The sequence below is a fragment of the Microplitis demolitor genome, chromosome 1, assembly GCF_026212275.2.
Source record: "Microplitis demolitor isolate Queensland-Clemson2020A chromosome 1, iyMicDemo2.1a, whole genome shotgun sequence".
Classification (NCBI taxonomy): Eukaryota; Metazoa; Arthropoda; class Insecta; order Hymenoptera; family Braconidae; genus Microplitis; species Microplitis demolitor.
Genome location: NC_068545.1, coordinates 1,641,408 through 1,657,965, shown reverse-complemented (window position 1 = coordinate 1,657,965; position 16,558 = coordinate 1,641,408). Strand labels below are relative to the sequence as shown.

General features: G+C 38.1%; 1 protein-coding gene across 1 annotated transcript; it reads left to right on the top strand.

Moving 5' to 3' along the window:
- The first annotated feature begins 767 nt into the window (after positions 1 to 767).
- Positions 768 to 11,664, top strand: LOC103569217 (serine/arginine repetitive matrix protein 2). Its single transcript, XM_008546400.2, has 2 exons — positions 768 to 937; positions 6,613 to 11,664. The coding sequence occupies exon 2, from the start codon at positions 6,766 to 6,768 to the stop codon at positions 10,468 to 10,470; it is 3,705 nt and encodes a 1,234-aa protein (XP_008544622.1). The 5' UTR covers positions 768 to 937; positions 6,613 to 6,765; the 3' UTR covers positions 10,471 to 11,664.
- Positions 11,665 to 16,558: the final 4,894 nt, after the last annotated feature.

The window sequence follows — 16,558 nt, the reverse complement described above, 5'->3', positions numbered from 1 at the left end:
TCGCGATTTCAGTAGTAGTAGTAGTAAGTAGTAGTATCTAGTAGTACGACTACTACTACATTATGGGAAAGAGAAAGAAAATAGTAAAGTATCTGTATATATATGATGATGATCGCGACGGCGACGGCGCTCGCGATTTACCACCAGCTAGTCTGTCTTTATTTGATACATTGAATTTGCCATTAGCCAGCCGGCAAGTGGGGGTATCGTGAAAGTGAGACAGGTATTATTTGTGGTGGGGAATCTGAGCCGCGACACTCGTCCACGGTCGAGTACACCAGGACGAAATGACGAGATGAGAGTATATTAAACCCCACCAGACACCCGTTTATGTATTTATATATACATATATACATATATAGTTGTTAATTTGGTGTGTGAGTATGTAGAGATGAACAGCAGCAGAAAAACATTAGCTTACTTTTGGTTGTTTACGTGTGTTGCAGCGCTCGCGCGACTGTCAAGCCTCCAGCTCCAGCCGACTCCGAGTAGTCCAAGCAGCGGTGCAGCGGCAGCAGCAGTAAGAGGCACCGACGTCAGTGGAGGGGATGTCGCCACCAGCCCACGATGTCATGGAAGGGAGGACAAAAGCGCCGGAGGGAGGGTAGAAGTACGCGACGGCGAGCGTGGAGGTGGAAGCGGCGACTCCGGTGGTGACGGTGACGTCGGTGGTGGTGGCGATCGCGGTGCCCATGGTGGGGACACCGCTCGCGAGGTCGCGGAGAAGGAGGAGAGTCCACCGGCTTCAGAGACTGTCGAGCCGACGGCCGTGTTTGACGTCGCATCCCTCGTCCTTTACGGCTCACGCGCGCTACCCATTCGACTTAAGATTTTGCTCGATCAGTTGTTTAACCAGTTGCCTCACGCGAAAGTGACACGACTTCTAGCCGCTTTCGGCTGGACACACGAGGATTACTCCAGAGGATACATACTGCAGGTGAGTGTCTTGTGCTTTTATTAATTATTCATTATACAAATTAATCAATTGATTACTAACCAAAACAATCACAATTACACTCACACTTAACAACTAACACAACTACCACGTGCGCTTATTTTTATTTTTTATTTTTTTTTAATCAACAATCGGACGTACTTGTTATCAAACACGAGATTAGACTGACCTCATGCGACACTCGCTCTAGTAAACATGTCACACTCATACATTATAACATCAAAGACACTTTTACTCAAGCTAGCCGATAATTGTGATCATAAAAAAAAAAAAAAAAAAATTAATTGTAAATTTAAAATATTTATAAAAGTGATTGTATGTGTCGTGGAAAGAATGACAGGTGCGAGTTATCTATATGACACAAGCGTGTGACGATTGTAAAGACAGACGTATAAAACGGAGCATTATTGTCAAGTACTGTCGTGATTGTGACACGCGTTGTTAATTGATTTGTTCGCAAATATTTAAAGTTGTTATTGTCAATTGACGGGTTTAAGTTCAATTACAATTTATAAATAATTGTACTATCGAAATATAATTAAATGATACGGCATCCGGTGATCGTCACGTCAAGATCGTTACTCGAAAGTACTCGAAATAAAATAACGTACGTAGATATTTATACATTGTGGGTGAACTCTAAAAATAAAATTCATATAAATAAATAAATATATATATATATATATATTATATTTGTTATTGCCATAGATAGAGCAAGAGATTTATTTATCTAGTCATACGTCATTGACATGAGAAAAATGTCACATATTTAAATACTCGAGTGATAAAAAATCCGTGGTCCAACTTGTGATTTCGTTATATACAATATATATAGATATATATGCAGACATTACATTAGTAACTGACGTATAAATGATAGCGACTCGAAAATAAAATATCAGTGCTGATGAGTGACAATAATCAAGACACCGACGGAGTAGTGACGAGTGATTAGAAATTGTGTTTCAAATTTTTTTACTCCGAAAATATTTAATGAGTGTTTTATGTTTTATTATCAATGATTGGATAAAATACGTAGATACACAAAAGTATAAGTAAAATTTAACGCGGAACTCATTTGGGCCGCGTCCGACTCGCGTGTAATCAGTTACGGTTTGATCGAGATGGACTCTGATGTAGTAAACTTAATATTTATATATATATATATATATATATATATATATAGATTGAGAGATGTAGAGAGAAAGTATATAAATAATAAGTAAAGATATATGCACATATATATAAATATATATATATGAAGGATAAAGTTGATTGCGTGCGTGAAACTCGGTTCGACAAATTTCGCACGGGGATACTCGGAAGAGCGAGTCGAAGGTGACCAGTGATTATTAATGTCTCTCAGTACTTTTTCTTATCTTAATATTTTTATCATACACATCTAGAGTCCGAGATGAGAGCCAGCCAGAGAGTTTAAGTCCAAGTAGAGAGGATTCGCGTAGAAAATGGGGAGTATCCATGTAAACTGAATTGCGCCGACGTTAGCGTGAAATTAAAAGTATGGAAAACCGGTTTCTCGCGGTATAATGCTTGAGTTGTACGAGTTGTGCATACGGTTTGTACAAAAATATATGTATATATGTGTATGGATGTATGGTACATGGAAAAGATAGTCGTTTAAACTCTCGTGTGAGTCTTTTAACTCCGCGATAGTCGGCTAAATCCGCGGATATGTTATACCTGTGCCAGATGATTCTCGGCGGTCTTGCAAAAATTAACTCGCTATTTTGTTATTATCATCCACTAGTACCGCAATAATTGTGACCGTTTATTGAGATCTTATTAAGCCGCAATTTACTTATAAAATATTATTTTAATCACCGACTTTCATTGCTGCAAATGTTGATATGAAAAAATTTATTTATTTCCCACCATATATTTATTTATTCATTTTTGTAAATTATTGTCTTCGAGTCGTTTATGTCGAATTAATGTCTGATAAAAAAACAAAAATGTTTATACGGCAATTTATCAAGTTTATGTTTCAATTCTTATCAATTACGTATCGTAAATTTATGTCATTTTTTATGTAAACAAAAAAATGATGATCGAGTAAAAAAATATTGAATTAACGAGATCTGAATCATTTCCTTGGGCAACGAAAACGAGTTTCGGTAACCATCACTGTCAATCGATTTTTATAAAAAAATTTAAAAAAACGTCATCTATCATTTCCCATACTTTGTATATGTATATATATGTATATACATATATATGAAAGCAAAAATAAATCCTAGAATCTGAAGCTTAAATATTTTAAAATAACATACTATTATTTTTTTGTCCCGCGAAAGATAAACCCGTGGGCAAATTATACGTGTCTGTAAAATAATTTTAAAATCGACTAGACGTCAATGCATGAGAAATAAAACTCAATAACCTTTGAGTCATTCTGATATAAACTAACCGCGACACGCGGAATGCTAATCGATAGCTCCTTTATTTTTTTATCATTATCATTATTTTTTTTTTTATATAATAATTATAATTTTTTTACGTTATTTAACAGTCGAGGATCATTAAATTGATTTTCCGTCCTCGCTCACCGTCATTACACAAACCGATTACTCTTTACCTTCGACGTAAAAAACTAAAGACACTGCTGTGGTAATCAGCGACTCGGTTGATAAATTTATCCGCTTAAAATATTGTTAGTTTGCAGTTAATGCTGCTCATAATTACATGTACGAAATTAAAGTCCAACTAAAAATTAAAGTCCAACTGTATTTGCAAACATTGTCATGGACAAAAAGGTGCCCGCGAGCGCGGTTTTAAAAAATGACATTTCATATGTAAATTGTCGTGAAGTTGAACAGCATGGGAAAGTAATACCGATACTCAAAAAGCTGTTGTACATGTTTGTGTCTCATATATATATACATATATATGTATACAATATTTCACTTTTTTTTTTAATGCAACCTTCCTCATTGAAAGATCGCCTGCGGACTGTCAAATTATAGTTAACTTATGGTAATACACTGATATTACTCAAGTAGTTGCCGCCACGACTCGGGTTGCTACACATACGATTAAAAAAAAAAAAAAAAAAAAAAAAAAAAAAAAAAAAATAAAGTAAATAAATAAAATAAAATAAAAACGTCGACAATCATTATGACGTCCTCATATTATAATGATAATAAATGTGAGATTCACACAAAAGACATAAAAAATTTTTGCTAAATATTCATGGAGGAAGTACTTGAAATTATTCTGTCAATTTAACTAAAACCGTTTGCATAATGATATTATAGAGAAAAAAATAATAATTGTTGTTGTTGTTGTTTAATTTTGTTGGGTCATTAGTATGCATATTTTATCACTCGAAGACAAAATTAATTACAGACAAAGAATAGTGGGTAAAAAATAGAAAATAGGAGGTCGTGCAGTAGCTGCAATCCAATTTAAAAGCGGATACAATCCGCCTTGAGATCTTCACGATTTCTACACACGAATAAGACAGCGCCGCGGAGCGTGATATCATATGCGCTGTCCAGTCACGGATGGCACCTTCTTCGATACCCGTTCTGTGGATAGAACCGCGTAAGTCTTTTAAACTCCTCCGCCTAGTGTAGTCTCATCGTCTACTCAACTCACATGTCACCGATCGTAATCATATTTACTCCTTACTCCTACTCATTACATATTTTTATAAGTCTTACTAATAAATTCTATACATATAAATATATATATATAAAGAGAGAGAGAGAGAGAGACAAAGGTACGAGTTCAAATATTGAGCGAACGGTGGCGCCAGTTACCGCGAGTCTATACGACAACTCGAATCGCAGGTGGAGGCGGACGTCCTCGAGAAGTGGGAGACCGTAGGCCGCGACTCGCATGTGCAGTCACACATTACAAGACTCAACACTGATAAAAAAAAAATTTTAATCCAGCGAATCAAACACTTGATATGAAAGTATCTGACACGCGATATTTATACACATCCGCAAATTAAAAAAAAATTAATAAATAAAAATACAACGTACGGTTGGTTATAATTATAAATTAATGGAGTTAAAGTATTAATAAAAAATATTTTCGTCTTTAGAGATCTCACGGTAACCTGTCGACACGCGACCCGAATTCCACGTCGCGCGTGACGAGAGTGCGAGTAATATGGAGAAGCAAATAATAACTAGACCTAATGTAATTGTAACATACCAGTACATGTATGTATATATATATATATATATGTATGCACAAGAGGAGAGTAGAGTAGAGTAGAGAAGAGTGTGTGTTAAAGAAGAGTAGATTATTAAAATAAAAATATGGGAGTGAGAGAAAAGGTGTGCTCTGGTTCGCGTGCGAGGATTAAAATTCGGTCTCACGGTCTCAGGCACGCGGTAGCCTTTTATTTAGCATTCTCATCAGACAATTTAGCTTACAGCTTACAGAGTAGGCTAGATCCTTTTACGTAACACGAGGTTTAGTCATTACCCGCTCCTCTATCTCCAGCATGAGCATCTGAGTTTTATTAACGCGCTCACACGTCACGCATCGACTTTAATCACTCATATTTATATAAATATCACATATATACATACATCTCAGCTATGATTTTTGTCTGGTATAATCACCAAAACCGATACACCGTTTCTCCTGTTCGAAGTCTTATATCCGCGGAATAGAGAATCGATTACGCGGAGCCCGAGTTTGAGCGCTCAGATTATGGCTCGTGATTAAATGTTTAGGATTAAAATTAACTTAATGGACGGTATGACGTACGATAGCGTTACGACGCCTTGGAAGATGTTGGAGCAGGTATGTACTTAAATCCTGCCTGCACTGACTCGGTATCGGGACTTGAGATACTACCGTGTGTGTCCGTGAGGGAACATGCTCAGATGACCTATGCCACCGAGATCTACCTTTTTATCATTTTACATCCTTTTTATTTTTATTATTTTTACTATTTACTACCACTATTATTTTTATTATTATTATTATTATACTGAATGCACGGATTGCATTCTCGAGCGAGGCACTTGAACACATGCTTCCGTGAGCTTAATTCCCGATGATCATGATGGACGCTAACGGACCGTGACGAATTTCCACGTAGCCCTGGTTCATAGGTTACACACGGAAGAGAGAGCTAAGGTATCATATGATACGTCGACGTATATATTTAGTATTATATATATATATGTAGACGAGAAGTAGTGGTGGTGGTGAGTGGAAAAGAGGAACACGAGTGGCCACACCGGGCGGTCTTCTCTTAACACGTTGAAGAAAATATACAAGAGACGTATGAGCGTCGCGGCGTCCTGCGTTACCTCCGTCTTGTCGGCATAAGTAAATAAACAATCTGACGATGTGTGTAGGTATTTATGTGGGGAGTGAATGAGGAAAAGAGAGATAGAGAGAACGGGAGAAAGACAAACTGACAGAAATTTGTATACACCGTCACCCTAAATTTATAAGAAACGGATTTCGCGAGAGCTTATGTTATATATATTACTGTTAATTTCGAAATAGGATTATTTTAATCCAATGACGAGTTTAGTTTACTCAAAGTGTCCTATTTTATTTCTAAATAAATAAATCCATTACCAAAATATCTTATAAAAATAATTATAAATTTTACTTTGATTATTATTAATTTAGATTTTTTTATTTTTTTGTGATTCCAGGACTCGCAGAACGGCCCACTGCTGGACCGATGGAGTATCTGTTCAGCTGAGGAGGAGCCGCTGGTGCTACAGCAGTTCCTGAGATTTCCCGAGACGCGGCCTCTAGTGCAGCAGCTACTGCTGGCTGCCGGAACAACTTCGTCTACGGATGCTATGTCACCGAGTAGACGACCGTCACCGCCGACTATGCCATTAGCACACTTGCCACCATCGATGCACTTATTACACTGCCGATTGCCGCATCCTGGTTCACGATTAGCACCCTCGCTGCCACCAACAACTTCATCTCATCTCTCCATGTCGCCGTCCGCACAGACAAAACACTTTACGCCAGCATCAACCGCATCTTCATCAGCTGCCAACACTCCGGGCAACAATTGCATCACGACGTCGCCACCTCGCAGTATCGAGTCTTCGCATTTGGCTTCGCCTCTAAACAGACTCCAGAACATGCAGCCCTTCGATTTACGTGAATTTGGTGGCCTCGGATTGGCGGGATTCCCGCCATTGGGTCCACCGCCCCTAGATCAGCTGATGCAGGCCAGAAAATCACTGCGCCCGCACCCACAGAGTCCACACAGTCCGCCGCATCATTCTACTGCTCAACTGAGGCCTCCGATGCCAGTAGCGCCGATCTCCACTACTGCTCTGGCATTTGGTCATCCTCTAGCTGTTGCGGGATCATCTGGAGCTTTGCCTCCAAACTTCCCAGTTAATTTCTCTCATCACGCGATGGGAAAACTCAACACCGTGTTAACGGGACAAGCTAGTGCTGATGTATTCAGCGGCGGCGAAAAGAGCATCAGTGAAGTTGGCTCCGAGACAGAAGACGACGATGAGAACTCCGGCAGCGCATTGAATTTAAGTAGAAAAGATTCTGGAAGACATGACAAGCGATCCAGACCTACAGTATCTATGCAAGGAACTCCGGCTCTCAGCAGACCCCAGGGAGTCCCTGGCAGAAAATCACAATCTCCTGGCAAACGCAGCCAGTGGGGAACTACGTCCAACTTGCCTCCAAACCTGGGTACGCCTTTCATAAATCCTGCAACGGGTAAAAAACGTGTCCAGTGCAACGTATGTTTGAAGACTTTCTGTGACAAAGGAGCACTGAAGATTCACTTCAGTGCTGTCCATCTACGAGAGATGCACCAGTGCACCGTCAAAGGCTGCAATACTAAATTCAGCTCGCGACGATCACGTAACCGTCACAGCGCAAATCCAAATCCTAAACTACACTCGCCTCATTTGCGTCGTAAGATTTCTCCGCACGACGGCCGCTCGTCAATGGCCCACGCTCTGGTGTTGCCTCAACAAATAGGATTGCCCGTGCCGGCCAGTGGACTGAATCATCTTCCCTTTGGTTCATTTCCTCTGCTGACTCCGCCACCAGATCTCCGGTCACCCGCGTCGCTGTGCGCGCTAGACTTCAAACACCTAGATCTGTCGTCAACCCAAAGCCAAGTTATGTCTTACGACGAAGCAATTCATCAGCGGATGATAACCACCACTGCAGCAACGACCATCCCATCGACTGGCCCCTTCTCGGCGTTCTCAAACACCATCACCACCAGCACACACAATAATATGAGAGGGTCATCCAGCACTGCAAGTACTACTGGCGGCGCGTCACCGTCATCACAAGCGCCGTCAATAATACTCGAGGGCGAAGAAGACGAAGACGATGAAGAGGGCATTGTGATTGTTGGAGATGAAATGGACTCAATGGACGCCACAATGGTTGGTCGTTCATCGCGAAACGAGGACGACCGAGAATCGACAACTCAGCCATTTAATCTGGCAACAAAAAGACCGAAACTATCAATCGGCGAAACTGGCGATGAAGATCTCGTTAGTAATGCTGACAGTGTAGATGACACCGACTCAATGGGTGCTACTGATCACCACTCAGTATCTTTCAACAACAACGGCCCTCATTTCCAACATCAGCAGCAGCAGCAACAGCAACAACAACAGCAGCAGCAATCCAATGCTGCTGCAGCTGCGGCATTCAATAATCGTGGAGTGAGAAAAAGAAAGTCTCAGCATCCAACAAGGTGCGCAATGCCCACAGAAATCCACTCGTCCTCAACTGACGGGGATTCATCAAACGACGCGGTCTTTCAAGACCAACCAGAAGACATGTCAATGTCCCGACTGGAGGCCGAGCAGCAAAGCAAGGCCTCGCTCTCACCAAGCATCTCCAATGCCACTGACAATGAGTCGACTCATGTGGCCGATATCAAGGAGGTGAAACAAGAGAGAACCTCCGAGACTGATAACAATCCAGGTGATCAACAGCAAGACGAGCCGAGGGACTTGAGTTCACGAGCCAGCAGTGTGAGGTCACCAAAAAGATCTCATTCACCTGAACCTAAACGTGAACCACGTTCTCCATCACCGTCGCCTGCAGCAGACGAGTCTGAGTCTGCTCAGTCAAAGTCCAGGCGCTTGAGCAGCGAGCCCGATGATCCAAAAGATGAGAAAGACTTGAGTGGCACCACAGTCGAGTCCACCAGCTGTCACACCACCAGCATCGCTCCCGTCCAGATCAAGGAGGAGCGCTGCGAAGAGTCCAACGCCGAGGGGTCCAGAGCAGCAACCGATCCCGACGAGGAGGACGACGACGATGTTGAGGATGAGTCGAAGGACGAGAGCCGTCTTAAAAGAGAAGGTGAGCGTCCCGATGTATCCTCCCGTGCCCCGAGCTCGGTCGACAGCTACCCGACTGCTAACGACGAACTCTCCCTCGACTCCTCGAATGCTTTGCGTCAACTCGAGTCCTTGTCGCAGGGTCGCATGATGATGATGGGTCCATACACCACCGGTTCTGGGAGCCATCAGCACCAGCAGCACCACCACCAGCAGCAGCATCATCAGCGAGGTTCAACATCGAGGCCTGGCCGCATCTCCACCAGCCCTATCAACATCAGCAGCCTCACTACCAACATCACCACCAGCAGCAGTCCGCCATTGATGATGCAACAGGACACCAACAGCAACATGGACAACTACTCTCGTGGCTCGCGCTCGTCCAGCGCCTCGCCCTCCACAGCGGCTACGGATACGGACAATAGTCTCATCACGTACGCAAGGTACGAAAACGGTGGGTTTGTTAGTACCCAAGAGGTACCATTAGACAGGGACAATCCTCGAAGGTGTACCGCCTGTGGCAAGGTCTTCCAAAACCACTTTGGCGTAAAAACTCATTACCAGAACGTCCATCTGAAGTTGATGCACCGCTGCAGCGTGGACGGCTGCAACGCGGCCTTCCCATCCAAGCGCTCTCGCGACCGACACTCTGCTAACCTGAACCTCCACCGCAAGCTCCTGTCTACGTCATCCAGTCCGCCGACTTCTTCAAGTCTACCGCCGAGTCTGTCACCGCGCATGGACGAGCAGATGAGCCCACTCCTGCACAACGACTTCCTTGCGCGACTGTACGCCGACGCGAGCATCAGTAGTCTCGGCGGCTATGGTCTCCCCTCAGCAGTTGATCTCGCCGCAAGAATCCCACCGCCACACTTGCTGATGCCGCCGCACTTGAGTCCCTTTCCCGGGCTCTCGTCCTTCGCTAGCCACCTCGCGGGTCTCAACGGCCTTACGCACCAGCACCTCAACCAACTCAACCAGCTGCGGCTAAATCAAGAGCCTCGCAGTCCTTCCAAATCGCTGTCATCGCCCGCCACCTCTCCGATCGCCTCCTCGGACGATAGATCCACAGAGGAGGCCGTCAGGTGCACAATAGCCGGATGTGATCGCGTCTTTGGATCCCGCGCAGTACGAGATGCTCACTCCCGAGATCCTCAAGCTCATCGAGACCTCCCAGTTATATCAACGAGTGCCAGTGGCTCGTGACCAACGTCCGCGTATCCGCTCGCGATCTCCCGCCGCGGCTACGAGCAACCTTACCCGTAATCCCGAAATCTGACGTGGCGAATTCAATATATATATAAATATAAATATATATATATATATATATATATATATATATATATATATATATATATGCATATATATGTATATATATAAATATCCTTAAACACTGTGGGATGGACTGGATCTACTCGTTCTCACTCACACCCCGCGCATAAGATCGCAGCCCGATTACGATACATCAAAACCATTTGTATTTTTTTATTATCTTTCTTTATAACTTATGTATTATTATTATTATTTTTTTTTTTTGACCTTTTTTCGTAAACTTTTACTCAGTCTTATCGTACTTTAATGTTCTCCGTACGTACTCGATTCGAAATAACGATACGCGGAGTTGTGTTTCATCACCCCACGTTACAACAAACTCAAGCGTGATTAATAAAAATATATATAAATATATATATAGTGTTTTAAATACTTGAAACTATCTTTAATGAAATAATAATAACAATAATAATAAATGTTTTAAGATGAAGTAGCGAGAGATATTTATTGTATTAATTCCGAGAATCGGAATTATTGAGATAAGAATTTTATCATCGTTGTGATTACGTACACTAGTGTACGCTAATATATATAATCATGCTTAGCAATACTCTGTATATACTTAATCAATGAATATTATTATTAATTATTAATTAACATAATCGCGAAAAGTTCTCATTAAAGTATCTCGCGGTTTTTGTAAAGAGTCCGGACAAAAATGGCAGCTAAGATAAAAAAAAAAATATTATAAAGAGAGTGGGTATTATTGCAATGAGATTTAAAAGTTTTAAGAGACTGGTGCCACTTCTCTGGTGTAGATTAATTTAATAAATAAATAATTAATAAATTAAGTGACCGAGGAAAATTATATAGATAATTATTTATTTGTTTTCTTTAGGGATCATAATAAATATATGATCTGTATTTAACAGGCGGCCAGTAGCGGGCACTGCCGCAATAATAATAATAATAATAATTATTAATAAATAAATAAATAAATATGATAATACACTTCCTACTGATAAAAAATTTTAAGTCATGATCGTTAAAAAAATTATCTACTAGATAAAAAAAAATTATACTGAAATTAACAGACTAACAATTTAGGGATTTTTTTTTAACTAATTAATTAAAGAAAAAAAAAAAAAAAAAAAATGCACATGTAGAAAATTAAAAAAACTATAAGTGCAATTTTTTAAAATATTTTTTTTTTTATAATTTATCGTTTTAAAAAAATTCCAAAATTTATTGGACATCAGCTGACGAGTATCATAAAAAAAGGCGTGTAATAATTACTCGATATTTTAAGTAAACTCTGATAAAAGCTAATTACACTTTTTGCACTGCCTGTAAAAATATATCACCAGTTTTTTTAAATTTTCATTGAAAAAAATGTCGCCTTTGAATTTGAATAAAAAAAAAAACAAGTTAATAAGTAAATAAAAAAAAGCTTCTGCAGTTCGCTATATTTTTCCTCGACTGTATATATGTCGGTTAATTTTATTATAAATAATAAGTTATTGAAATAAGATGAAATTATTTTTTATTTAAATTAAATAGTTTTTTTGCTATCAATGTGTTCGCAAATAAGTTGTTTATTTTTGTGGATTTAGGGTTAAGTTTTGAGATTTGATTATTTAGATATTGGAGAGTATGGTATATATAGATATATATATAAATATATATATATATATATATATATATATATATATCCATATATATGTAATTTAATAGTTATGATATTATAATATAATATAATGTGTACTCTAGATGAAGAAATTATGCGAGACGATAATTTAACCATTGTAATTATGTATAAACCAAACGCTATGATGTATATTATAGATCAATTATAATTATAAAAATAAACAAAATCACTCATCATTATTAAAATAAAAATATCTATACGGAAAATTATATTTGTGTTATTACTTTATTCTCATTTTTATTTTTATCTTACTACTCATTTAGTTTATTAGCTATAAGTTAATTATAATATTTTATTTTTAGTAATTAAAATTTTTTTAAGAATTTTAATTAAAGTTTTTTTTTTAACGCGAATCATTAGAAAGGTAATTATTAATATTATTATGATTATTATTATTATTATTATTATTATTATTATTATTATTATTATTATTATTATTATTATTATTATTATTAATTATGAGATACATTTAATTTTTTTATTTTTAGAATAAATCTGAGATGAAAATTAATGAAATTTTGTATATGAATAATTTGCTAATTATAATAATTGATAATTGAAATTAAAAAATAAAAAGTGTCATTCAGATGATTAGTAGAGCAATTTAATTTACGCACTGATCTGGTTTGATAATGAGACTTTCTGAATAAATTAGAATTAAAAATTTAATAATAAATACAATTGTAAGTTTATTCATTGAATTAATTATTTTAATTTAATTAAAAAATTAATTTTAAGAAAATTTCAAATTTATACTCAGTTTGAAAAATTATTCTATAATAATTCTATCAAAGTTTCTATAAAATATATGTTATATATTGGGAGTAAAAAATGAAAATTTATTAGGCGGCCCATCTTGCCCCGCTTTTTTTTGCAATGACTATCATAGTATTACATACTATAAAATAATTATCTACCGGATAAAAAAACAGAAAATGAATAGACATTTTTAGATGGCCCGTTTTTCCCTTCGTTATTATTTTTTCAAACATAAATTTCTCAAAAGTCAAAACAGAGCTAAACATTATTTTTGACATGAATACTTAAAAAACAAAATAAAAATAAAAATAAAAATAAACTAAATGGGAGAGCAGAAAGTCTGAGAGTCTGTTCCCGTCCACCAAAAGTTGTCTCAGTGTATCACATATCCACAACGCAGACTCAGGTGCCCCGCCCACGCTCTTGTTCCCTCGGTACCGACTAAAATTCTCAACTCGGTATACGAAATGAGAAACGGCCGGTCGTTTATCAGAAAAATCTCTCGCGTCTGCTAGTCTACAGCGAACCGCCTACCGATCCGTCCTCATACGTGATATTCCGAATTCCCCATTTAGTTTCTCCATAAGACCGCAACCGAGAGCATCTAATCACAATCTTGTTTCAAATAGACATCACCAGACATCAATAAACCAAAAAATTATCCATGTCCTAGTCTCCACCATCTCCGTCTCTCGGTCTCTCCCTCTAGTTCATCATAGACATGGACATAATTTGTTCCCAGTAATTACACGTAACTCGATAGCACCAACAGCCAACCGAGTCTGTGCACCAGCACCAGCACACTTACATTTACACCATAAAGTAAAGTACGAAAAAAAATATTCCACAGCCGGCCTTTGATCGCTCTAGAGCTCCAACAAGGATGAGATTAGCACCTAGCATTTGATTTTACACGATCTGCTACAAGTAGTAGTACAAACTACAGCATGGATCAACTGCACTAGTGGTACTACTAAGTACTGAGCCAACTTCTAATGTAACGAGTAACAAGTAACGAGTTACGAGTAACGAACGACCCGGACGCGTGATAATAACAGGTGTGCAGTAACCAGCTACACATTACATCGCAATAAAAAAAATATAAGTTAGTCGTTTATAATTTTTTTAATCCATACGAAAACACCGGATTAATAGATACAAATAGCCCGATCGTCAATATTCTGTAATCGATAGTTGCAATTATTTATGTTTTTAAATTGTTGTTTATTACCGCTCTTAAAATACATAACGCTAGTGCACATTTTTGCTTTTACTTTTATTTTAAAACAGCAGGTGGTAGCGTGGGAGCGGGAAAAATAATTATTTTAAATTACTGGGCCATTTTTTTTATGTGATGACAAATATTTATATTTTACTATTGACCCGAGTTAATTTGCCAGGGAAGCTAATGGCGGGTAATAAATCCTGAAGATTTTAAAATAAAATTTGAAGGTGATTTTGTGTATTAAAAATTTTAAATTAAAAAATTAATGACATTATGTGGGCAAGATTTTTTTTTGTCACTGTCCTTGTGGACGGAGGGAATGAGAATGTGTGTAAGGCGCGTCAGTTGGTTGAAAATTAGAAGGGCCTAATGACGGGGGAGGCGTGTCCGAGCTATAAAGAATACGTGGGCTATAAAAGTACATCACGCATCGAGACACGAGTCTGCAATAAGTCTGGGTAAATTTAATGCTGAATTCGCGGTGCTGAGGTAGACTTACTGAGTTGCACGTACCTGACCCTAGACTCTGCCTTCAGCATCGGCGGCAGAAATCGCATCGACATCGATATCCGTTTGGATAAACAACTAATGGCTAACAACATAAACAAAGTGCTGGAGTTTTTTTAAATATTATTTTTCACACACGGGTATAAGGGCTTCGGAGTATCCAGTCCATAAAATCTTACTGTCACGCGATAAGGGTTAATGGAGCATCTTAAAACTCGGGTATAATCTCATTCACGGCACTTGGCAATATATTTATTGACTTAAATTTTAAATGCCCAGATATAATTAAAGCCAACCTGTTTAAGTCATAAATTTATTTTCGAAGGAAATTCATTTTATTTTAATTACACAGAAAAAAAAAAATTTATAAGGAGTAGAAAAATTTCTTGCTCCAAGAAAAATTTTTTTTTTTAATTCATAACTCAAAAAATTTATTAAAATAAAAATTTTATTGAGGGGAGTAAAATTTTTTCGCGCCAAAAAATTCGTTTTTTTGAGTGTATTAATAATTTTTTTTTTTTTAGGCAAATAAAATTTTGAATTTGAAAAATTTTCTTATGTAAGTATTAGATATAATACTTTACGGACTGAGCAATAGTATAATTGAATAATTATAAGTAACACACAATTGCAACTGGTACAAAATGGTCGCCTGAGGGCTGCTAGTAATAATAGAGCTGGTGAAAAATAAAATGACTTGGGCACTTAATTCGTCCAATCGTTGATCTGTATAAGCGTGAATATCGGCTCGGTATCTGATGTTAGTCCTCAGAGGTCTAAACGATAAACATCTTACGGCAATTTTGACATCGCACACATGTCGCACATCCGGTTGCCAGAACTCCGAAACAAAACAACTTAAAATTCGAGGATTCGGCGCCACCGACCTACACTCTGATTGTTATCGACTTTTTACATCTGTTTTATCTTCAGCTTCATCTAGCGAATGTTTTTAGGATACTTTGGTTGTTGCTTCTGTTGAGCTGGTACTGTTTTACGGTTGCCTATCACTCTAATTACCTGCACGACCGTCACGCTGATATGACTATCTGATTATTATACCGTGTCGGTACACGCCCTCATACAAGAGACCAATCACTGTTTTGTATAAAACGCGAAATATGCTGGGTTTAAATCACGCTAACGTTTAAGATTTCGAATACGTTTAATTAAATTTTTTTGTAACGATATAAATACACTTGAAAAATTAATTCAAAAATTTACGTCATAAAAAAATTTTAATCAATTTAATTCTTATAGAATTTTGAAAAAAAAAAAAAAAAAACAAAAATTTTAATTTTTGATCAATTTGAAAAAAAATTAATTAATATTTGCTGTCAAATATTATTTTAAAAAATCAAATTTCAAGTAAAAAAGGATTTAGCAACAAACAAATTTTGATTTTTGAGGTTTTCCGGTGACGTCAGGTGTAGCGACAAGAGGACACAATAGATTACACAAAAAATAAGAGGACAAAGCAAGTGGTTGTTATTACATTATATTTATCTCTTTGTTGTTATTTAGGATTTCGTTGTTCAGTAGTCAATAGTAATTCGCCGAAACCAAATAAGCGGACGTGACAACTTTTCAAGGGCGAATTTTGGCTGCGACCGAACCACGACAAACACGCCCCGTCACCCGTAAACAGACACGCAAGGATCCGCGTCGATGACTATTCGGCTATTGGTATTCGATTTTATTTCTCAACACACGCTGGCTCACAGACACATCGCTCTGCTTAAAAAACATGATGACACCTGCCCTATTTCGAAGACTCGTAGCAATCATCGAGACAAAGGGAAGCAAAGACAAGCTATTTCGAC